Source organism: Panthera leo, chromosome B2 (genome assembly GCF_018350215.1).
Source record: "Panthera leo isolate Ple1 chromosome B2, P.leo_Ple1_pat1.1, whole genome shotgun sequence".
In the NCBI taxonomy this organism is placed as follows: domain Eukaryota; kingdom Metazoa; phylum Chordata; class Mammalia; order Carnivora; family Felidae; genus Panthera; species Panthera leo.
The window spans coordinates 13,381,706-13,405,927 of NC_056683.1; the positions used below are offsets into that span (position 1 = coordinate 13,381,706).

At 47.2% G+C, this 24,222-nt stretch overlaps 1 protein-coding gene across 7 annotated transcripts in view; it reads left to right on the top strand.

Moving 5' to 3' along the window:
• Positions 1-24,222, top strand: part of DTNBP1 (dystrobrevin binding protein 1) — a 132,306-nt gene that overhangs the window by 101,798 nt on the left and 6,286 nt on the right. For 4 of the 7 annotated variants that reach the window (XM_042937852.1, XM_042937855.1, XM_042937854.1 and 1 more), the window contains one exon: positions 20,280-20,465. In XM_042937852.1, the coding sequence (XP_042793786.1) occupies positions 20,280-20,465 (186 nt within the window). Of the gene's footprint in view, positions 1-20,279; positions 20,466-20,654; positions 21,337-24,222 lie in introns of those variants that run through there. The other 3 variants (XM_042937858.1, XM_042937853.1, XM_042937856.1) reach the window with 2 other exon arrangements.

Consider the following 24,222-nt stretch of genomic DNA (forward strand, 5'->3'; position numbering starts at 1 on the left):
CCCCAGATGCTGCTCAGATCCCTTGTGTGCAGTACTGTGCGCTCTCAGCTCCCCTGAGGCTACAGCGATGCGTGTGTTGTGTCGTCCTCACACGGTATGAAGTGTGTGTTTTTACATACTTTCGACTCTAATCTTGTCTCTCGACCCAGGGCCTCCATTTATATACGAACATATTTGAAGAAGCAGCAGACAGAGAAGGGTGGTGTTCCCGTTGTGTCATGATCTCCTTAGAGTAAACTCAGCTTGTTTTACTAGACTTTTAGACAGGCTGTTTCATAAAATGGCAAGAGTTTGGGGGCTTTTTTTTGTCTGTGTGTCTTGTTTTCCTCTCCTGCTTATGATTATATACAAAAAGTGATGAAATGGAAATAACTTTGTTTTGGCTTAGACCAAACCTTCGTCTCAAGTGGGTGTTTCCTGAGGGCTGCGCCTCCTTTCTCCTGTCTCGTGACAAGTCTCCAGCCCACTCCTGGCCCAGTCCCTCGTGAGTCCCTCGGGAGGCCACGCGGTAGCCCGCAAACGCGCAGATTCTGTGTACTGGATCAGCGGGCAGGCCTTCGTTCTAAGGAATATTGACATTTTCTGGAGGATTTGTGAAAAAGACGTTGTCACATCGCAGTTTGCAAAACACCATGGATCGTATTTTAGGATTATCAGCTCAGCTTATGTGGTACTTTCCTTACAACAAAATGATCTCCTTGTGTGTGAACTGTTGTCGTTTTAGTTGAGTACACGTGAGGGAGTTTCCTGTATGGGAATGGATACATTTCCTCCGGGTCAAATGCTCTTCTGAATAAACTCTCAACACTCCTTCCGTCTTTCTGAGTACTTACCGTCGTCGTCAAACCAAAGGAAAGGCTTTAATGCTTCAGTTTGTAAATAGGAATTTTAGGGAGTGATTCAGAGGCTAAATTAGTTGATCATTTGGACGCGATTTATTACTTTCTGGAATGCTCTTTTTCATGCTGTATGGGCTTCTCTGCCAACCCTTCTGTAGTCCCTGAGCAAATGGCATTTCTGGACTAAAACGAATCTTGTTAAGCTCAGGTGTTTCTCAGTAGGTACCGCACCGATTATATGGGCCAATTTGATGACACTGTCCGTTGCCGGCCCCCTGAGGCTCACCGTAACCACTTCCTACTCCCACATTTAGCCTCGAAGGTTCTGCATGTTTGTTCTCAGCCCGTATAACGGCACGCGAGTGTTTCCTGAGCTGCTGTGTGCTGTTTATCTTCTGCATCTTGAACATCTGGCCTGCGGGGACTGCCTCGGGCAGCTTGGTCACCAGGTGCAAGTCAGGCCACCAGGTGCAAGCCCACTACCTAGACCCCATTGTGCGCCCAGCGCCCCCCCTGCTCCCGGACACTCGGCATTTGTGACTGTCACCAGTTCATTCATCAGACTTTTGCTCAATACCTTGCAGGCACTACAGCTGCTGAGTTGAACGTGTAACGGAGGAAAATCTTTTTTCCTCTACGTCTTCGGTCTAGAGCTTAGGGCCCTGGAAAATAAGTTGACAAACAACAGCTCAACAGGAGAAAAGGCATACCGATTTTATTTGATGTTAATATTTTAATTTTTACATGTGCCCAGCGGCCTTTATAGGAAAGAAGTGAAGGCCAACAGCAGCAGTTAGGCCTGCGGGCTTACACACCATTTTAAGAGAGCAATAAATTGTCAAGAACGAGACGAAGAGGGCGAGTTGGGGCGTCTGGGGGTGGTAAACTACAGGACGGTCTGTAGGTGGGGGAGCCCGATGGGAGATGAAGGTGACTTAGCAAGGTTTGCTACGTGCAGACGACATCGGAGCCTTCTCTGATGATGAGTCATCCTGGGGTTTAAGACTCGTCTTCCTCTTCCTGGTGTGGGAGAGGGGAGCACTTTACAAAGGGAAATCTGCAGGCTGCTTTTAGACAGAAAGGGGTGGGCCAAAGAGCTTGCTCTACACCTGCTGCTTCTCCGTTGCCTTCAGCTCATCTTGATGCCAAAGTGGCGTCTTGCGGGGTGGTATATGCTGATCCCCTTTAAAAGGCACAGTGTCTGCCCTCCAGGAGTTTAGTATCTGGCCGAGTGACAGAGGGCACGCAAATGGCACAAGACGTGTCCGTTACCTCCGGGAGCCCAGAGGAGAGAGCCTAAACTTCTCACGTTTGCCAGAGGGCCTGCTGGGTGCAGGCCTCTGAGCACAAGGCAAGCAGAGTCACCACGTAGGGACGCGAGACGGGAGGGAGCACCGTAGGATGTCGGTCGGAAGGCGTTCGTCTCCGGGAAAGCCGTTTCTTAGGGATACTTCCTGAATGGTGCTCGAGTTTCTAAGCTGATCTTCCAAGAGTCTCCACTGCCCATGATGTAGTTGAAGAGCCAGGAGAAAACAGGAAGGCAGAAGGTAAGATCTCCGAGCACATTTGGAATCAGGAGTAGTGCATCCCTGACAATTCCTGCTTGTCTCTTTCACTCTCCGGTTCCTCCTCCTTCGAGGCAGTAGTGCCTTCGCGGCCAGAAGTCCCTACTAAGGCCCCCAGGGCGGCCGCCTCCCGCCGTCCCTCTCTTCCCTTCTTCAGTCATCCTTCTTTCCACCCCTGGCTCCCCTTCTGTACAGCCATTAATCCGAGAGAAGGATGAGGGAGAAGACAAGCATGTGAAAACAAACTCACATTCCCTTTTGAATGTCAGTCTCCTCAAAGCTCCCAAATACAACATTCCGCTCACTTAGGAGAGGCATGTTCAAACAGAAGTCTCGCGATGGTGAGATCTCAGGAAGCAGCACTGAGGGAAGTGAGCATACGCGGACTGCCCCACATGCCGACCGGTCCCCTGTCCCCCCACTCCCTGCAGCTTCTTCCTCTGCTTCCAGACTCTTGGATGTGCTCAGGGGCCGTCTCCTGTCATCCCCGCTGGCTGCACCACCGGCCTTCCTGGGAAGCACACAGTCCATCTCCCCGTCTTGTTAGCTGGCGGCCATTTACGACACTCATTTATTCATAAGTCACTCGCTCAGAAGTTTTCAACAGCTTGCCATTGAAAGCGATAAATCCCCATTTCTAAAATATTTTCTGGAAATAATCACATTTCCAACAGATATGATCAGCTTTCAAGCATTCTGAGCTTTGACTGTTGCTGAACCTTTTAGAAGCAGAGTATTTCCAACTTGGGGCTTGAGGACATTTATAACGAGAGGCCCTTGCAACCAGAAGCACATTCAGCTTTGTGTCCTGTGTGATAAATAAATATTTTGTATTGCAGATATAGGCAATATTCTGTTTGCAGTGTGTGTAAATGTTGTGGGAAATACAATTCAGTGTCATTTAAAAAGTGCCACTGAATTCATAGATTTTTGTCGCCATGCTATTTTCTCAGGAACAGCACAGCCACTCTTAAACCTGAAAAGGTTTGCAACCATTGTTCTAGATTGCAGTTTTTCGACCATTTAATTTGAAATCAGGCATTATAAGTACAACATCTATAAAGGTGGTTGTTTCAAATATTACTGAGTATTCTTCAGCGATATTTAAAAATCTAAAGCAGGTCAGAATGAAGATGGCAGAGCAGGAAGATCCTCAGCTGTCCACCTGCCACAGACACATCAAAATAACTACATCTAAAAACAGAGTAACTACATATGGACCAACTGTTGCTGAGAATGACCTGAAGATTGGCAGAGCTGATTTTACAGAACTAAGGATATAAAGAAAAAGCCGCATTGAGACAGGAAGGGTGCAGACACGGCTTAGTCGAGACCCACACCTTGAGCCCAGTGACCCACAACAGGAGGGATGTCACGACTGCAGAGGCCCTCCCCGAGGAACAAGGGGTCCAGGCCGCACATCGGGCTTCCCAGCCTGGGGGACCTACCCACACAGCCAGGAAGACAAGCCCAGACAACATCTGGCTTTGAAAGCCAGCGGGGCTTAACTCTGGAAGAGACAGAGACTTACAGGAAACTGAGGCTTCATTCCTAAAGGCAGCACGTACAGACGCCCTCACTCTAAGACCCAGCACAGAGGTGGCATTTTGAAAGTTGCCTGGGTTACGCATGAAGGGGATTCAATGACTAGTTTTAGGGCATGTGCAGGAGGGGCGGGAATCTTCGGAACGGTCTCCAGGGATGGCAGGTGCCATTTTTTTTTTCCCCACTCCCATTCTGTATGGCCGGCCAGGTGCTTGTGGGAGCCATTTCTGACCCTCTGCTGCCCTGCCCTGGTGCTCCCCCGTGGACTTGCCCTTCCCAACCTGCCCACCCTGGCTGGGGCCCCTCCCGAGGAGTTGCCTGCCCTGCCACACCCGATAGGTGGCGTCAGCCACCACCAACGCCCCTCCCAAGTGGCCCCCCCCCCTTCCCCACCACACCCAGCAGGCCGCCCAGTCCAGGACTGGCACCGCCCCAGTCGGCCCCCACCCCACGGGGCAGCCCCACACACCAGAGTGTTTGTAGGAGTTGTAGCCGACCTTGCAGAGAGCTGCACCGAGGGCTGGCTCCACACTCCAGCACACCCAGGCCAGGGGGACAGCACACACACCAGCAAATCTGCACCAGTTGCAGCCCAGCCACCACAGGTGAGCATGTGCAGCCCACACTGGAGCACCCAAGGGTGCAGGTGACTGGGGAAGGTTTGCACTACTGGACTTCACAGGACACCTTCTACATAAAGCCACCCTTCTAGGCTGTGAGATGTAACTGATACACCTACTATGTAGAGAGAAGCACAGAGAGGCAGGAGGAAGCCAGAGGAGTATGTTCTAAATGAAGGAACATGACAAAACCTCAGCAAAAGAAGTAAATGAAACATAAACAACCTATCAGGTAAAGAGTTCAAAGTAATGGTCGTAAAGAGACTCCTAGCAAGATCTATTACAATCAAAATGTCAACAGTTAAAAGTGAAGAGAGAATCTTAAAAGCAACAGGAGAAAAACAATTAGTTGCGTACAAGGGACTCCCCGCCTCCATAAGACAGCTGATTTTCAGCAGAAACTTTGCAGCCTGAAGGGAATGGAACAATATATTCAAAGTGCTGAAAGAAAAAAAAACAAAAAAACTTACAACCAAGATACTCTACCTGGCAAGGTTATCACTCACAATTGAAGGAGAGATAAGGAGTTTACCAGACAAGCAAAACCTGAAGTTCATCACCACTAAATTGGCCTTGCAAGAAAATTAAAGGGACTTCTTTATTTATTTTTAAGTTTTTATTCAAATTCCAGTTAATTAGCATACAGTGTGATATTAGTTTTGGGTGTACAATGTCGTGATTCAACACTTCCATATATCACCCAGTGCTCCAGCCAAAGACATAGAGCGGCTGAGTGGATAAAAACACAAGACCCATCTATATGTTGTCTACAAGAGACTCGCCTCAGGTGTAGATACATAGAGACTGAAAAAGAAGAGCCGGAAAAAGGTATTTCATGCATATGGAAAAGAAAAGAAAAAAGCTAGGGTAGCAATACTCATGTCAGACCAAATAGACTTTAAAACAAAGACTATAATGAGACAGAGGAGCATTACATGATGATAGAAGAATAAATCCAACAAGAAGATATACCACTTGTACATATCTATGCATACAACATAGGGGCACCTAAATACATAAAGCCAATATTAACATAGTGGGAGAAATTGATAGTAATATGATAATTGTAGGGGATTTTAACACCCTACTTATCAATGGGTATAGAAAACCAATAAGGAAACATTGGCCTTAAGTGATACACTAAACCACATCAACTTAATAGATTCATAGAGAGCATTTCATCCAAAACCAATAGATTACACATTCTTTTCAAATGTTCATGGAACATTTTCCAGGATAGACCACATAGGAGGCCACAAAACAAGTCTTGGTAAATTTAAGAAAATTGAGATCATATCAGGCATCTTTTCTGACCACAATGGTATGAATCTAGAAATTAGTTACAAGAAGAGAACTGGAAAAAACACAAACATGTAGGGGCGCTTGGCTGGCTCAGTTAGTGGAGCATCTGACCCTTGATTTCAGGGTCATAAGTTTGTGCCCCACGTTGGATGTAGAGATAACATACATACATACATACACACAAAACCAAAAAACAAACAAACAAAACAAGACCCACAAACATGTAGAGGCTAAACAACATGCTACTAAACAACCCATTGGGTCAACAAGGAGATCAAAGAGAAAATCAAAATCTGTTGAATCCACCAAAGGCAGTTCTAATAGGGCAGTTTATAGTGATAGAGACCTACCTCAGGAAACAAGAAAAATCTCAATCTAACCTTACATCTGAAGGAACTAGAAAAAGAAGATCAAAGCCCAAAGTTAATAGAAGAAAAGGTATAATAAGATCAGAGAAGAAATAAATAGATACCGAAATTAATAATAAAAAAGGTCAGTGCAACTAATAGTTGGCTCTTTAAAAAGATAAAGTCAACAAGCCTGTAGCTAGACACATCAAGAAAAAAGAGACCATCTAATACATAAAATCAGAAGTGAAAGAGAAGTTACAGTGGATATCACGTAAATACAAGAGATTATAAGAGACTACTACAATCAGTTATAAACCAACAGATAATGCAACCAGAAAAAAATAAATTTCTGGAAACTTGCGGTCTTCCAAAACTGAGTCAGGAAGAGAGAGAAAATTTGAAGAGATTGATTACCAGCAATGAAATTGAATCAGTAATCGAAACAATCCCAACAAACAAAAGTCCAGGATTAGTTAGCTTCACAGGCAAATTCTACCACACATTTAAAGAAGAGTTAATACCTGTCCTCAAACTATTCCAAAATTTTTAAGAGGAAGGAGTGCTTCCAAATTCATTCTACAAGGCCAGCATTACCCCAATACTGAAACCAAAAATACCACAGAAAAGAAAATTACAAACCAGTCTCCTTGGTGAACATAGATGCAGAAATCCTCAACAAAATATTAACAAACCAAATTCATCAGTACATTAAAAGGATCATGCACCATGATCAAGTGGGATTTATTCCAGGGATGCAAGGATAGTTCAATAACTACAAATCAATCAATCTGACACCCCACATCATCAAAAAGGATAAAAATCATGATCGTTTGAATAGATGCAGAAAAAGCAATTGACAAAATTTGACATCCATTTATGGAAGAAATTCAAGTTGGTATGAAGGAATGTACCTTGACATAATAAAGGCCATATCTGAAAAATGTACAGCTAACCTTATGTTCAATGGTGAAAAACTGAGTTTTTATTCTAGTATCAGGAACAAGATAAAGATGCCCATTTTTGCCACTTTTATTCAACACAGTACAGGAAGTCCTTAGCCACAGCAATCAGAAAAGAAAAAAAGGCCTCCAAATTGAAATATAATACAATTATCACTATTTTTAGATGACACGACAGTATATATAGAAAACTCTAAATACTCCATAAAAAAACCATTGGAATAAATGAATTCAGTAAAGTTGTAGCATACAAAATTATTATACATAAATCTGTTGCATTTCTATGCTTGAACTGTCAGAGGAATTAAGAAAACAATCCCATTTGCAGCTGCATCAAAAAGAATAGAATACCTAGGAATAAATGTAACCAAGGTGAAAAACCTGTACTCTGAAAACTATAAGACACCAATGAAAGAAATTGAAGATAGCACAAATAGATGGAGAAGTATACCATATTCATGGATTGGAAGAATTAGTATTGTTAAAGTATTCATACTACCCAAAGCAATCTGTAGACTCGGTATAATCCTTATGAAATACCAATGGCATTTTCCATAGACGTACAACAGATAATCCTAAAATTTGTATGGAACCACAAAAGACACCCAATAGCCAAAGAGTTAGTTTAAGAAAGATCTAGCCACAGATGGGGTGCAGCCCACGTTTCTGCCAGCCAAGTTAATGACCATGACTGTTAAGACAACAAAGGCCCTTTATGGACCAGGACCCCTTATGACCAATTCTTCTTAGAACTTACAAGACACGCAAGGAGAATCTGCTTATCAGCTGCTATTCGGCTGTACCACACTGGGGCATGCATCTCTGGTTGGCAGAGACCTGAGTGAATATTCTCGCTGGTTGGTCATAAAGCCAAGCACTCAAGACATAGAACAGTTCTAGATGAAAGGAAAACCTCATCCGGTTTTTCTTATATGCATGTTAAGAGCTTTATTTAAGCCTTGGGTCTCAGAGCCAATACTAATTCCTAAAAGAGATGTACCACTGGGTTGGGGATTGTGTGGTATTTTACAGTGTACCTCATTGTACAGAAACTTTCTTAAAGTTGATGAATGACCAAGTGTGAAAAAAAGATTTTTTTGTGCCCAACTTATTCTATCACAGGAGTTACTGAGTTCGGTGGTCAGCACTCTAATAGTGTTCTACCCGTGCCCACCAATTGTGCAGCTTTGGCTTCTAAGATGTTCCTTAGCAACAGCCTTTACATCATCTGCACACTAACCCACTGCAGTATTTGTCAAAACAGATGCCAGTCTGGTGAGAAATGTTAACTCACCAGTCTGTGAGGCCAGCTAGAACAGCAGGCTTCTAGAGCCTCTGCCTGCATTCTGGCCTCTGGTTTTCCTCCTTGTGACAATGGCTAGAGACAAAGAGTGACCATCTCTGGGAAGAAAAGGATTGATAAAAACCACGAGTACTTATAATGAATCTTTACTAGAGTTGCTGTACCCAAGGGTCCAGTTCCACAACTGTTTTCTTCTGCTACTCTAAATTCAGGAAAGGCGGGGGGGGGGGGGGGTGCAGGGCAGGGGGAGGACGCTCCCTTGTAGGGAGATTCCGGCCCCTGTAAGCAGAAATTCAGGAGACTGATGTGGTAAGAATTTTGCTATACTTGTCAGAGGTCCCAGAATCTCTCTGCTGCAAGGAGCCCTGGAGCGAGCAGGGTGCAGCCAGTGAAATTGGTCCCTTCATGGTAACCAACTGTAGGGGTGGAAAATTTTTCCTTGCACCCACTAGGTTCTTTGGTTGGTCTAGACAGATTAACAGGAGAAAAACAAATTTAATTTTGCACCGACAGAGCTCCATGAAAATATGAGACCCCAAAGCAAGTCAGGCTGTTACATTGCATATGCCATCCTTAGCTAAGGAACCGGGTAGGGACCTGGGGCTAGAAATGGGAGGAGGTCGATTCACAGAACAATCAGAAGAGCAGATCTTTTAGATGTTTGCCCTGCTCGTAAGGTCTGTGTGCTTGGATTCTTCTCGGTGTCCTTTTGTCTTGGAGGTAAGAATGCTACTTTCCTTTAGGTCTGGGGAAGGCGTCTATGACCTACTTCAGGGGAGCGAGACAGGGAAGGTCAGAGTGCACGTCCTGTTTCTGCCATTTTCTCAGACTCCTTCTGCTTAAAGTATTCAGTATGCCAAGGTGCCATATTTTGGGGCAACCTCTTGAACCCCATCACCAGTCACATATTTTTACATCTGTCCCGAATCTCTTGGCATGCCCTATATCATATCTCACTTTGGATATGTGTACTTGTTCTTCCCAATTTTTATTTGGCAGAGTTTTGTCTATTAGTTTCAAACACAAATATGATTTTATATTGTTCACATGGATGTATAATTGGAGATGGTGGGAAAACGTCTCCAGGTTGTTTCTGTTGTCTCTGGAAATGGAGAAGGATGAGAACCCACTCTGGGTTAGGTCTGGGGTTCGGGGCACAGAAGTGATCTGACCACAGTGGTTTTGTTACCTATTGTATGGAGCCACTAAGCCATTGAGCAGGGATGGGTAAAGGATTCCACAAAATAGGATTCCACAAAATCAGATCAAGCTGCTACAGAGGGACTTCTGTCCCGAAGACACTTGTCTGTCACTGGTAAAAATGACTATGCTTGTTTCTGATTCTACATTTTGGTTGCTGCTGAAGATTGTCCTTTTTAGAAGATACTCCAGATGTTTTGGAGAGCATCAAGGAGAGGACGTTTCTGTCGTTTCCATGAATTGTGCCAGCTTCCCCATCTTCTATTTATTCTTTCCCATTATAAAAATATTTGTACCAAGTAAAAAATTTGAATGCAGTGGATGCACAGATACAGTTCACCTAGAGCAGTGGGTCTCAGAAGGCTGGTCCGTGGACCAGCGGCATCAGCACCATCTGGGAATTGGTTAGAAATGCAAGTTCTCTGCCCCACCAATTACTGAGTCAGAAACTCTGGGCAGAGGGCCCAACGGTCTCTGTGTCCAGCCCTCCAGGTGACTTTGATGCCACTAAATGTCTAGAGCCCCTGGCCTACTATCTCCATAACTCATTAGAATGAACTCTATAGTAGTTGACTTTCACATTTAGACACAAGCAGTTGGCTTATACCTTTTATAAAGTTTTTTGGGACGCCTGCGTGGCTCAGTCGGTTAAGCTTCTGACTTGGGCTCAGGTCATGACCTCACGGTTTATCAGTTCAAGCCCCGCATCAGGCTTGGTGCTGACAGCTCAGAGCCTGGAGCCTGCTTCGGATTCTGTGTCTCCCTTTCTCTCTGCCCCTTTCCCACTCGTGCTCTGTCTCTGTCTCTCAAAAATAAAAAAAAAAATGTTGAAAAAGTTTTTCATGTAGTAACAAAAAAATACCTTTGGAGTTTGAAAGGCTTCCTCTAAAGATCTACCCATCCTCTGCCCCAATAATTATTATTAAGTAGGTTAATACCCTAAGTAAAATTCAGGAAAATATCGGATTTGACTTAAAAATGCTAGGAAATTAGGCTATTGTCTAAATATTTACAACACAGAGCTTTTAGCTGGGAGGGTCTTTTTTTTTTTTTTTTTTTTTTTTTTCAGTCTTCCAAGAAAAAAAATTGGAAATCATCCAAAGAATAGTATATTATGATACAGGCTTGATATTTTATCATTTTTATGTACTGTTTCTGTAAAAGGTATGTTTCATCCACATATCGCGGAGTGATAGCACCTGCAGGTGGTGGTGTGGAGCCATTGCTTGGAACCGTGATCCACGCCCCCCCCCCCCCCCCCATTTAGTTGTGTGTTGGTCCCTGCAGGAGGCACAGTGGTCTTGGTGCTGCCCGGACTCATTTCAGGCCACCAGGCTGTCCTGTCAGCCTCCCACCTTGGGCCCATGGAGTTCGAACAGGTCAGTAACTCACGAAGCCTCTGGCCACAGGCGGAGCTTCTCACTTATACATTAATCCTTAAGCCTCTCGGTTCTAATCGTTCTTTAAGCAATAAAAAGGCCAGGAAGACGAAAGCAAAAATACTGTCAGGGTTTTCTTAATAGTTGGAGCTAATTTTCTTGAAATGTCACTGTCTAACGGAAGAGGTTCCAAATTCCTACCGCTAATCTGGTTTTCCTATAATTTCACCACAAAGCACACAGGATTTAGGATGACCTCTTCCTGCTCCAATCGAAAGCAAGTAAAAATAGAACTGTGGTACTTAAGGACTGGAGGTGAGCTCCTTATGGATGCCATCCAAGCCTGGCCTCCTCCCCTGCACTTACTGATGGGGGAGGGTCCCAGGCCTGGAGGGGTGAGCGGGGCAGCCCAGAGTCTCCCAGCCGCACAGAGGTCTTTGGAGCTGCCTCGCCCCTCCCACAGAGACAGCCAACAGCTGAGCATTTCTGTCTCACTGTTTCAGCAAACCTCATGCACATGGAGTTTCTAAGCTGTCCATTTTGCTAATACTCTAGATAGTGGTCATTTCCTTCAGGGCAGTTGATGGAAGTTTTAAAATGTTCCAGAAGTTTAGATACTAGAATAGTGTTTGTTTCCTGTGACATGGGTTTAGGAAACAGCTGTTCAGGAGCTGCCCCGAATGACTGGACATTGTGAGATCTCGCTAGGAGTGGCCATGAGTTCTTCGTTGTCCGAAAGAGTTCTTTTACTCTGTTTGCCGAACCTGCCAACTACTGTGTTCTAGGTAAGGAATACCTTCTCTTAGTTGCATGTAAAAGAAAGAAGTAGCGTTTGGTTCTTGATAGATGTGTGTAAGGGGTGTGTGTGTGCGCACGCTCATGTGTGTGTGTGTTGGAGGGTGAGGAAAAGTTAAGTCATTTAGCTTTCTTTAAAAAATTGGTTAACTTTACCATGCGCAGGAAAATTAAAAAAAAAAAATAATAATAATAACCAGTGCTAAGGACTAAGGGCTCTGTGCTGCTTTACAAGAGTCCCAGAAATAATGCATGGTTTGCAGTACTTATAAATCAGTCTCGGAAACTAATTGTTGATGAAGGCTAGACCGAAAACTATTAAAAGCTGTAGAAATGTGGGGCCCAGAAGTTGATATTTTAAAAGGCATGTTATAAAAACCCCAATTCTAGGACAACATTAAGGAAAGGTCTGTTTGTGCTCCAATCTAAGACCATTTGTATTCATTTTATAAGGCAGTTGGGAGACTTTAAAAATGGTTGTGTAGATGCCTCATTCTGAAAACCCAATTTAAGTTAGAAATGAAGCCATACTGCTAACTAGTAAAAATAAAGAATAAGTGAGTTTTAGCACTGGAAAGAAATCTTACATGTTTTGTTCTCATCTAAATCCTGAGTTTCCAAAACAGAGTTTTTCCGAAATTAAATATAATTTATTAAATCCAAATGTAAAGAAAACTAAAGTGGGGGGGAGTGGGGGGCGGGTAGGGAAATGCCTCAAGGAACTAAAAGTACCTTTAGAAAAATAGCAGTTGTTGAAAATAACCCCACAGTTGTTTCTGATGGACACACTCTGGTGGGGTGTGGGGGGGGGAGGAGGAACGGACAGACTGGCTGTATTCCAGCTGGAAGGTCTCCCTGATGCCGACAAGGATGTGGAGGGATGCAGTCTGTGATTTACTGATGGTGGACCTAGAAAATGGGGACAGCCACTCGGGAAGAGAGTTTGGCGGTTCCTTTCGAAACTAAAGAAAATGCGCGTACCATATGATGCAGCCATTGCATTCTTGGACATTGATCTCAGAAATGACCTACTTTCACCCCAGAACTGGTACACAAATGCTCATAGCAGCTTTGTTCATAATAGTCAAACTTGGAAACAACCCAACTGTCCTCCCAGGAGTGAACGGTTTCACTGTGGTATGTCCACACCACGAAATTCTACTCAGCAATAAAAAGGAACAAATTACCCATACATGCACCAGCGTGGATGAACGTCCAGAAAACTACGCTGAGTAAAAAAAGCCAATCTCAGAGGGATGTGTACTGCACGATCCCATTCTGAAACCTTTGTTCGGTAACAGAATTCATAGGCTTGGAGATCACTGGTTGGGGAGGCAGGGAGGGAGGGTGTGGTTATACAAGGATAACCTGAGGGGGCCTTGCAGGGTCGGTACAGCTGAGGATCCTGTGTGTTACACAAGACTGTACACGGATAAGGCTGCATAGAGCTCCCCATACACACACGCTCACACACTCGAGTGAGTGACTAATGAACTCTGAATAAAGCTCTGGGGGTTGTACCAATGTCATTTACTTGGTTTTGATGCTACACTGTTAACTGTTTAAGGTATTAGCCTTGGGGGAGCCGTGGCACAGGTGCACGGGCTGCTGCCCTGTGCCCTGTACCTTTCTCAACGCTGTCCTGTGAACCTGATTATTGCAATTTTTAAAAAATGTTTTATTTATTTAAGTAATCTCTACACCCAGTGTAGGGCTTGAACTCACGACCCCGAGATCAAGAGTCCCATGCTCTTCTGACTGAGCCAGCCGGGCATCCCTATGGCTATTTCAAAGTAAAAAGTTCAACAACAACTATTTTAGTGTTTCCAAAAAAAAAAGGATTGGCTGTTGCAATTGCATATAGTTTAACCTAAGAGGACAAAAGATCTGATCAGAGTGCACAGATTGCTAGCTGAGGTCACCTGTTCATGGTGCCTTAAGGGGGAATTTTCACATTATTTGTAATTTTTTTATTACTAAAATTTTTCCACAGTGTACATGCATTGTTCACACATCCAAAAAGATCAGTTGAATAAATGCAAATAATTAGAAGCATCAAAAAAATTCGTCCCAGTGGGTAAATTCCATCACACAGATGGAATTTCACGGGGTCTTTTAGTGGTCATGTGGCTTGACTGTCTGCAGTTTTTATCAAAACTGATCCGGAAAGGCATTTGTGTACCTGTTCGTGTTTAGAAATATACAGAGATTTCACAAGGTCTGACTGGACCCTGTCACATGTGCTTTACTATCCCAGAATTCTTTCTCTAGCAATATAAAAACATCCGCATTGTAAATATCTTGCAGATTTTAAATCTGTTCTTATTCTTGGGTAGTTACCTTGAATGAAAAACGTTCTCGCTATTTTAATGTTAGAGGCTGCCAGAGTTTTTCTTAACTCTCCTACGTACGAAATTTCACTGTTTCTCTTTTGACATTTTCGGATTCAAGAGGTTGTTACCACCAACTCTACTGGAAAGGTTTAGCCCGGTTTTCCTGATGTCTGCTTTTCTCTCAGCACTTTCGGGGGGCCTTTCTCAGCCATTCACACCTCACTTTAGGGCTCCCCGGCTCCATGAGAGGCACAGCCGTGCACTGGTTTGAAATTGTTCCTGAAATGAGCTTGATGGGCTTTTAAAAATATATGTTTAAATATATTTAATATAAATATAAATATATTTAAAAATATATGTTTCCTGTATCCTGTTGCCACTCTTACGTCCCGTTAACACGTGTGATGGAGAATTGATTATACCATCCTCACTGGTAATGGGACTTGTTTTGAGGAATTCTCCATTTGGAGGTGGTCGTGGCAGCCAGCCTGGAGGCTGGGGCCACAGGAAATGGGCACGGCTGTGGGGGGCGCAGACCAGGCTGGTTATGGAGAGAAGAGGTTATTCTTGCCTTCTGGCAGGAAAGCTAGTGCTGCTTTTTTGTGGGTTTTTTTTTTTTCTTTTTAACCTTAAGGTTCTATGTTGAAGCTCCTTAAATCTTTGTATTTGCTTGCTTTTCCCAGTACAATAAATGACATCTTAAATACGAACAAGGAGGCATTTTTCCTTGTAGAAGATGTTCTATAATGTACGTTTTTCTGTAGTGATTCAAAATTCGGATGCTGTTAAACCTCGGGTGCTGAAGGACCCCTTCAGATGGCCTTCCCGCGTTGTACCAGCCCCAGATGTGGTGGTTTCTTGGTGAGAGCCGGCCCGAGCACAGGTTGAACCACACCACGAGGACCCCCCCACTCAGTGGGCCCAGGGCTGGGGGTGCAGCTTCCGCGCTGCTGAGCAGCATGGCTATTTTTGTTTGCTTGTTTAAGCTTTTTATTTCTTTATTTGGAGAGAGAGCAAGCAGGGGAGGGGCAGAGAAAGAGGGAGAGAGACTTCCAAGCAGGCTCCACACTGTCAGCACAGAGCCCGACGTGGGGCTCGAACTCACAAGCCGTGAGATCGTGACCTGAGCCTACACCGACCCAGTCACCCCCAGCATTGCTGTTTTTAACTAAATCTGCCATGTGCTTTTTCACCGTGGCCATGAGCGTGGCTATTGTGACTGTGCTGCTGCTCAGTGATTCTTATGTGGCCCTCGGCCCTGAGATACCACAGTGGCTCTGAAGCCAAGCCCAAGCCCATAGGGCAGTCGGAGCTATTTCAGATAACTACTGCGTAACATGTTTTAAAACTGAAAACAGTGATTTTCTTTTTTCCCAAATCTACCCCCCGCTTTTGTGAGGGTTAAGATGTGATAAGATTGCATTCCACGATAGAAAACCCGAGATGAAAAACTCTGGGGCTTCTAATTCAGACAGGAGAGAATGGAACTTCTGAGGCAGAAGTCTCGAGAAGAACGTCGTTTTCAAGCTGCACACAACTGTGTGGAAAATCTCAATTCTGTTGGAACAAGGTATTCTTTAATGAAAACCCCTTTGATGATTTCTACACTGATCTCTGTTTCTGAGCTGCTTATTCTGGAATTACTTTTTTAAAAGATTAATTGGACTTGGTTTGAAGTGTTTGAAGCATACTTGGTCTGTTTTAGGCTGACCGTCTCCCATGCACTTGGCAGTCAGGAGGCATTTGAGCAGAGAGGCTGACAGCTAAAGTGAACAAATGAAGAGGCTCCTCTTGGGTCCCCTCTTCCCCTCTCAGGAGTGCACTGAATTCCTTGCAGATTTGTGAAAGGCACTGAGAGGTGACTAATTCTGGAGTGTCTGAGTGAGGCTGAGAGAGCTGGGGTAATTCTCAGTGTCTCACTCGTCCGAGTTTTTGTAGTGTTTCGTGTTTCCTTCTCCTCAAGTCCATTGTTTTCAAGAGTCCATTGTTTAAAAATTTTTTTTTTTCATGTTTATTTTTGAGAGAGAGAGCACGAGCAGGGGAGGGGCAGGGAGAGAGGGAGACACAGAATCCAAAGTAGGCTCTGGGCTCCGAGCTGTCAGCACAGAGCCCGACGCCACGGGGCTCGAACTCACGGGGCGAGAGATCATGACCTAAGCCAAAGTTGGACACTTAACTGAGTCACCCTGGTGCCCCCAAGAGTCCACTGTTTTAAATAATTGCTGGTAGGAACCGTCAGCTCTTGGTCAGTGCTGGTGCCTGGTGATTCACAGCTGCTACCTTATTTAATCCTGCCAGCAGCCTTACGGAATAGGTCTTTGTACCTTCCTTGTACACAGGAGGAAGTTGATGCTCAGAGAGGTTAAGTCCCAGCTAGTGCTGGATATCGTGGTGCAGGTTTGTGTGGAAGCAGAGCCTGAGAGGATTTTGCTGCAGGTAGTTTGTACAGGAGGTGATCCTGGAGAGGAGGAGTGAGGAAGCAGAGAGGAAACACAGGAGGAACGGCCAAGACAGGGATGTGTTATTAAAGTTGATGCTATAGCCCTGGGGCTCTGCTTCCATCAGGATCTCTGAGAAGCGTTCAGAAGGCCTCCTAGAAATGCCCATCCGAAGGAAGGGACACCAGAACACTGATATACTGACATCTGTCACCTGTTGGCCGAGAGCTGTCTTAATTCCCCAGAACTTCTGGGCTATGGGGCTTGACGTTCCCCGAGACAAGGAGAATACCCTGAGGAGAAAAACAGAGACAGGTACAGGTAAGGGACCTTGTGGGCCTCCGAAGGGGCTCACGCAGGGCTGCCTTCCTTCCAGAGCCACGCCTGAGTTGAGAAGTAGGCTAAAAGGGATGTGATGTGAGAGGTGCCAGAGCGGCTGCGGAAAGGGCTGGGACCTGTGCCCCGACGGCTTCCAAAACCTGTGCTCTTTCCAGATCGTCTCCCTGTAGACAAACCTAGGAGATGGGGGGAGTTAGGGCAACACAGAAATACAGAGAATGCACAGTGATTATAATAGTGGGAACAGAATGAACGTTGTCGGTACAGCACCCGTCATCGTGGAGTCAGGAAGATTCACTTTCTGTTGGTGGTGGCCGGTTAACGTGCGTGTGTCTTCCTTGCGTGTATGTAGGTTAGAATACAAGACGAATGCCCAGAATATTCTAAGTACTGGAGACTGCAACTGACTTGGGATTAAAAATATTCTCCATCATCGAGTTTTTAAGGTCGGTCACGCATACGAGATTATGTTGTTCTCAGCACGTGTGAAATGTGGTGGTGGGTATTGGTGGGGGACGGGTAGCGGAATGCCTACGCTGGGCCTCATAGACCACCGTTCACTCTGAGTTCTGTGTATTTCTTGTTGTTAAAAATCACTTGGTAACACCCCAAGGATGTTTTAGTGCTGCGTAATTGACATACAACATTGTGTAAGTTTGAGGGGTACGTGTTGATTTGGTGCAAGTGTGATTACCACTGTAAAATTAGCGGACACCCCCATCACCTCACGAAGTTACCATTTCTTTCTTGTGAGAACATTTAGGATCTAGTTTCTTAGCAGCTTTGAAGAACGTAATATAGTACTGTGGACTCTAACCACCATGTTTTACGTTAGGTCTCTTCCAACTACAAGTTTGTACCCTTTGACCCCCATTCCCCCTCTCCCTGTCCCCCGACCCCCAGCTCCGATAACCATTCTACTCTCTGTTCTGGGAGTTTGGCTTTTTCAGATTCCACACCTAAGTGGTAGGACAGTATTTGTCTTTCTCTGTCTGGCGTGTCTCCCTTAGCTTAACGCCGTCAAGGCCTGTCCCTGTTGTCACGAACGGCAGGATTTCCTTCTTCCTTAGGAGTGAGTAGTATCCCATTGTATGTGTCTGTACACACGCACACCCCACACCCACGCGTTTGTTGGCACTGAGGTGTTAGCTATGGTGACTAATGCTGTGTGCAGATACCTTTTCGATACGCGGTTGCATTTTGTCCGGATATATACCCGAGAAGTGAGAGCCCTGGATCATAGGGTGGCTCCAGTTTTAATTTTTTCAGGAGCCTCCACGCCGTCGTCCACGGTTGGCTGCACCAGCTTGCATTCCCACCAGCGGTGCACGAGGGTTCCCCTTTCTCCACGTCCTCGCCGACACCTGTCGTCTCGTGTCTTCTCAGTGGGGACCGTTCCGACAGGTGTGAGGTGATGTCTCGTTGTGGCTTCGATTTGCATTTTCCTGGTGATGAGTGATGACGCACCCGTTGGTCATTTGTCTGTCTTCTTTGGAAAAACGTTTGCTCAGGTTCTCTGTCCGTGTTTTAATCGGATCTTTTTTTATTGAGTTAAATGAGTTCTGACGCCCCAAAGGTGTGACACTCCCCAGAGGTAAACGGTGGGGAATAACGTCTGCAGTGAAATTATCTTTGGCGTTTCAGGCCCCCCGTTTCTTGCACGACAGTAAGGTAGCTGAAACGTTCTGTTCTGCCACGCTCAGCCTAGCATAGTGTCTGCACGAGGTAGGCGCTGCGAGACGTTTGTTTAGGGGAACGAACTCAAGGAGTCATCGTTTGATTCTTGGGCCAGTCGCACTTGGGCAGGGGCTGGAGCCAAGGCGGCTTGTCTGGAGGGTCTCCGTACTGCTGCGCGAGAGGCCAGTGCACACTTAGTGTGTAAAACGGCGCAAAGGTAGGAGCTTACCCGCCGCCTGTAGGGCAGAAGTCAAGGCCGGTGCCTCGCGGGCCGACGTCAGGGCGTCGACCAGGCCACGTTCCTTTCTGGGACTCGGGAGAAGAGCCCCCGTCCGAGTTCATTCAGGTTGTTGGCGGGGTTCCAGCTCCCCGCAGCTGTAGTTAAGGCCCCTGCTTTCAGCCGGGAGCTGCTCTCCGTGTCTGGCCGCCACCTGCGTTCCTCGCCTTGTGGGCCCCGCATCCTCAGAGCCAGCACCGGAGAATGTTCCTTGTGTCACGTCCCTCTCTCACGCTTCACGTCTCTCTCTCCAGGGAAAGTGCACGCAGGCGCCTTTAAGAGCCCGATCAGGTCAGGCTTGCCCGGGTGACCCCTCTCTCTTAAAGTCAGCTCTGCCCCGGGGCATAGCCTGCTCCTGGCAGGAGAGCCAGTCCTGCTGATAGTCGGGGAGGGCGTCGTGCAGGGTGTGTGCACCAGGAGCAGGGCATCTCGGAGGCCGCCTGAGAACTCTGCCCCCCGTGGGACGTACAGAGGACTCCGGAGTTCAGAGCAAATGTGAAAATAACCCTGGGTCCGTGAACGAGGTGAATAATGGTAAATGCCTGACCCAGATTTCATTCTTGCGTTCCCCACGGGCGCATTGAGGAAGGTTAGAGCGCTAGGAAGTGGTCACGGGATGGCAAATTGGGGGCTCTTCCTGGCATGACGAGGCTCAGGGTGATGGCCTGGTATTGCTGACTCGGCCCGAACTCGAAGGGTCGCTGCTGACACTAATCAGAAAGTTCTTTCACCGTTATTTCACTGAAGGCGCACGTCAGGATTGGGTTAGTATCTCTATCCCAGATTCAGCCGGGTGATGTGAGGCTCAGGAAGGCTGACTGACTCAGCCGGGTTGCCCGTTAGTGAACAGCAGAGCCGGGACCTCGCTTTTCTGATCCAGCACGACGGCTGCATCCTTGCCCTTCCACTTACTGAACGCCTGCCGTGCCCGGCTCCGAGCCGGGTGATGAGGCGTCGCTGTCCGCCAGGAAGTCCGAGTCTTGGCCCCCTGTACTGCATGTAATGTACGAGTCAGCGTCACCAGTCTGGTCGCAGGGGGTGCCCCAGGGCGGGATAGCGGGGTCCGCTGGAGTCAGGTGAAGTGTTAGCCAAGAGGCTGGTCTTGGCTGATGAACCGCTGATCGGCAAACAGTGGACACGTGGTGGGAGGTCATGGCGCAGGGAGAGGCACGGGGGGCCGGGGGGCTGGCCCGCCAGGTCAGGGGAAGAAGTGCCGTGGAGGGTGGGCGGGGCGGGGGGGCACCTCCATGGCAGTCGGGGCACCAGCCGGGGTGTGACAAGCAGACGCGACCCTCTCAGCTTGGAGGGTGGAGGTGAGTGCGTACTTACTCCCATTTCCTGTCTCCGTCCCTCTTCAGGCCCTGACCCCGAGTGTTCTGTTTCCGTAGCTGAACTCGATGCAGAGCACACCCAGAAGGTCCTGGAAATGGAGCACACCCAGCAGACGAAGCTGAAGGAGCGGCAGAAGTTTTTTGAGGAGGCGTTCCAGCAGGACATGGAACAGTACCTGTCCACGGGCTACCTGCAGATAGCGGAGAGGCGAGGCAAGTTGGGCAGAGGGCCGCTGGCGGCGGGGACCCTCCCCGGGAGCCCGGAGACCGTGTCTCGCCGCGCCCCCCAGGCGGGGTGTGGGGCACAGTCCCCGGAAGTCTGGTCTGGCCTTAGTCCCCAAAACCCAAAGTGGCTCTGCCATGCGGTATTCGTCTCGTCCTTGTCTCTACCTCTTCCTGCAGGTCTAGGCTTCAGCTGGAGATACTTAGAAAACATGGAGCAGGCTTTGTTTTTGTTTTTGTTTTTAAAGGTAAAAACCAAAGAAACATCACCCATAATTCTACAGCACAGTAAAATCTCCGTCACTATTTTAGGGTGGTTCTTTCGTGTGTGTGTGTGTGTGAGTGAGTCTGTACATAATTGGTATCAAACCATTCACACATCTGGCTTTGTGTCTATCTAAATACTGTACAGGGATCTTTCCCTGTGTTATTAACAGTTCTTTAAAAGGGTATATTTTCAAAGCTGCGTCTGCGTCGTCAGGATGTCCGCAGTTAACATTTAACCAGACCCCTAGTTGAACAGATTCTTTATCTTTATACACGGTTCTGAGATGAACATCCAGATTCATAAATGTTCGCGTCTCCGAGAGTTCCCAAGAACAAACAGCAGGGGCGAAGCCCGGTACGGGGTCCCTCATCCAGCCTCTAGGAGGAGCACGAGCAGCTTGGTTGCACGGCACGCGGGCAACCGTCCAGGGCCCCTCTGCTCACCTGCCCCTCCGCACCCCTGAGCCCTTCCGCTCCCCAGCCCTGCGTCCTCCATTCTCTCCCCTGGCCAGCCTGGCCCCGGTCTTTGTTCCGATACCCTGCCCCTCACACACCCCCCAGCTCCTCTCTGTTCCCCTCACTCTGTTCCTTCCCTGTCTTTGAATCCGGTGTCCGCCCCCAGGAGAGAGGTTAAGGAAATAAAAACCGAGGAAGGAGAATAATGGAGGCAGAACACATCAAAAGTAGCATGGCAACACGCCTGGGAGAGCACCACAGGATGCACCGTGTGGATAAGGCTTCTTTCCTCAGGGCGGGTCAGATTTGAAGGAGGACATCCGGTCTCCACGGAGCCGGCTGTGTCCCTTTTGTATGCCCTCCTCTACAGTCTGTCTGCGTCTAGAAAAGCCGGACAGATCGCCTCAGAATATGCGTGCTGTTCGTGGCCTGCAGGGTTTGGTGCCGGTTATGGAGGGAGTAGCCCGTTCGCTGCAGGGATTCGCGTCTCGTCACGGGCAGGGGTGAGGTCACTGTACCCTGCACGGCCGTGAGACCCTCTCTGGTGTGTCGGGGGCCCCGCCCTCCCCACCCCATCTCCACCTGTTAGCCTCCCAGGGGCCCCACCCCCAGACGCTGCGATGACACTGGGGGTCAGGACTTCTACATGCGAGTTTGGGGGACACAGACATCGAGGCCGTACCAGCCACGCACCTCCTGGGAAACATACTGGAGATCTAAGGACAAGGAGCCGCTGCACCCAGGAGGTGGGAGGAGGTCGGCCAGCGAAGGGAACAGTCAGAGACTATCAGTGCTGAGGTTAACCCTGCACGTCCAGCTTGGTTCCCTGGATGTTTCCGGAGCACCTGCGAGCACTCGGCACGTCTTTAGGCCCAGAGGAAGAAAGGCCAAGTGGAAGTGCCTCTTAGGTAGGCCCGTGCTCGTGGGGAGACATGGGAGCACACACGGAGGTGAACCCGGTGCAGGGAGGTTCGAAGTGCCTCCTTGTGGTGACCGAGAGCCTGGCACACGGGGACCCTCCAGCTGGCGCGGTGGGTGCCCGGCCAACTCTTGTTGGACAGACATCAATGAAGTATTAAGGAATTGAATTCTCACATTTGGGACACTTAAAAAATAACATTCTTCAAGTTTCCAAGAAGTCTTAGGCTCCTTTTTTTTTAAGGTAAAAAAAAAAAAATGGGAGTCAGGCACATGTTGCCAATATGTGTGATTTTGAAAGCACTGAAGAAGAAAATTGGAGATTTGGGCTTTTTAGCTTTCTACTTCAGCCGTAGCTGGAAAAACATTCAGATAACAAATAGGCATCTCTCGGTGATGCTGCTCAGAGCCATCCCTTAGACTTCCGGCCTGGCAGGTCCCACGTCCCCTTACAGACTGTTCATCTCCAGGGATGAACGCGGGGATGTTTAATGTAGGAGAATCCGTCAAAGTAAAAAATCTCCATAGTGAATATGGTATTTTGGACTCATTCCACTACATCAGAAATAGCAGTGAATTTTTTCTCACTTTCCAAAGCATCATTTTTTAATTAAGACAAAGGAATGGAAAGTTTTATCCAGCAAATTATCAGAGTATAAAGGGTAAAGGGACACCCGTGACTCCTTGGATTGGGGTGAGGCTGGAGAACCCACGGAGCTGGGAGCATCGGGCACTTGAGGAGGTGAGGAGGCCACGCCAGCTTGCCAGGCAGCAGAGGGGACCTGGCACCCGCCACGCGCCCAGCAGTCCTAGTGCCATCAGGGCACGTGTAACCTGGTACGACCCTGACCCGGGTTCTGTCTTCCACCCGACATGACTCCTGTTTTCCTTGTTGCTGGGTGCTGGGGTATCTTGACAGATCACCTGGGAGACACGCCGTTCCGTACGTGTGTGTGCCCACAGTTAGATCTCAGGCTCCGGTGGGTCCCTGCTGAACTGGCAGTTCGGCAAAGTCGAATCTTCTGGAGCCGGGGACTGCGCCCTGTGCCGCGAGACACTCTTACTCAGGCCTCGGAAGTCCCCCAGTGGACCCAGTGCCCAGGACAGAGAGGGAGGTGATGTCTGGGCTAGTGGCAAAATTAACAAAGTTAGAAGAGATGGAATTAGTAGATAAAACTGAACTAAACTAAAATTCATATAGCGTCCCCCAAGAGACAATCTAGAATGCAGTAGTCTCTCAAAACACAATTGCCAGCTTATGGTTTTAACTTTGCGTGATTGTCTCTCCGTGAGTGTTTTATTTAGAACTTTGAAATTTGGGGTGGCTCGGTCGGTTTAGTGTCCACCTCCTGATTTCGGCTCAGATCGTGATCCTAAGATGTGGGATCGAGCCCCGTGTTGGGCTCCATGGTGAGCATTGAGCCTGCTTGAGACTCTCTCTCTCCTCCCCTCTAAAAAATAAACAAAACCAAACCTCACTGTTGAGGACATTCTCTTATGTCTTCGTACATGTGATGAGAGTTTCTTTGGGGCAGTGGGCCTCAAACTTGAGCAAGCCTCAGTCACCAGGGGGGCTGTTCACATGGAGACTGGTCCCACCCCAGAGTTTCCGATCTAGTAGGTTTGTGGTGGGGTCTGAGTGTTCACATTTCTAACAAGCTCCCCGGTAAAGGAACTCTTGAGGCAGTTGGACACTTTGAGAACCGCTTCTTGAGGGTGTATCACTGGGACAGTAATTAACGGAGTCGTTTGACGTGCTTATCTGTAATTTCACTAGATTCTGTCGGATTACCTGCCCAAGTCCCCCGTTGGTTTACGGTGCCCTAGCAGTGTGTATATGTGCCATCACTCATCTTTGTCAACACTGGGTAGTGCCTGATATTTAAATTTTTGCCAATCTGTGAGTATGAAATGACCTCTTGTTTTTAATTTGCATATCCTTGATTGTCCATTTTCCTCCTGGTTGCCTGTCTTCCTTTATGGGGCCTTTTTTAAAAAAAATTTTTTAATGTTTTTATTTATTTTTGAGACAGAGCATGAGCGGGGTTGGGGCAGAGAGAGAGCAAGACACAGAATCCAAAGCAGGCTCCAGGCTCTGAGCTGTCAG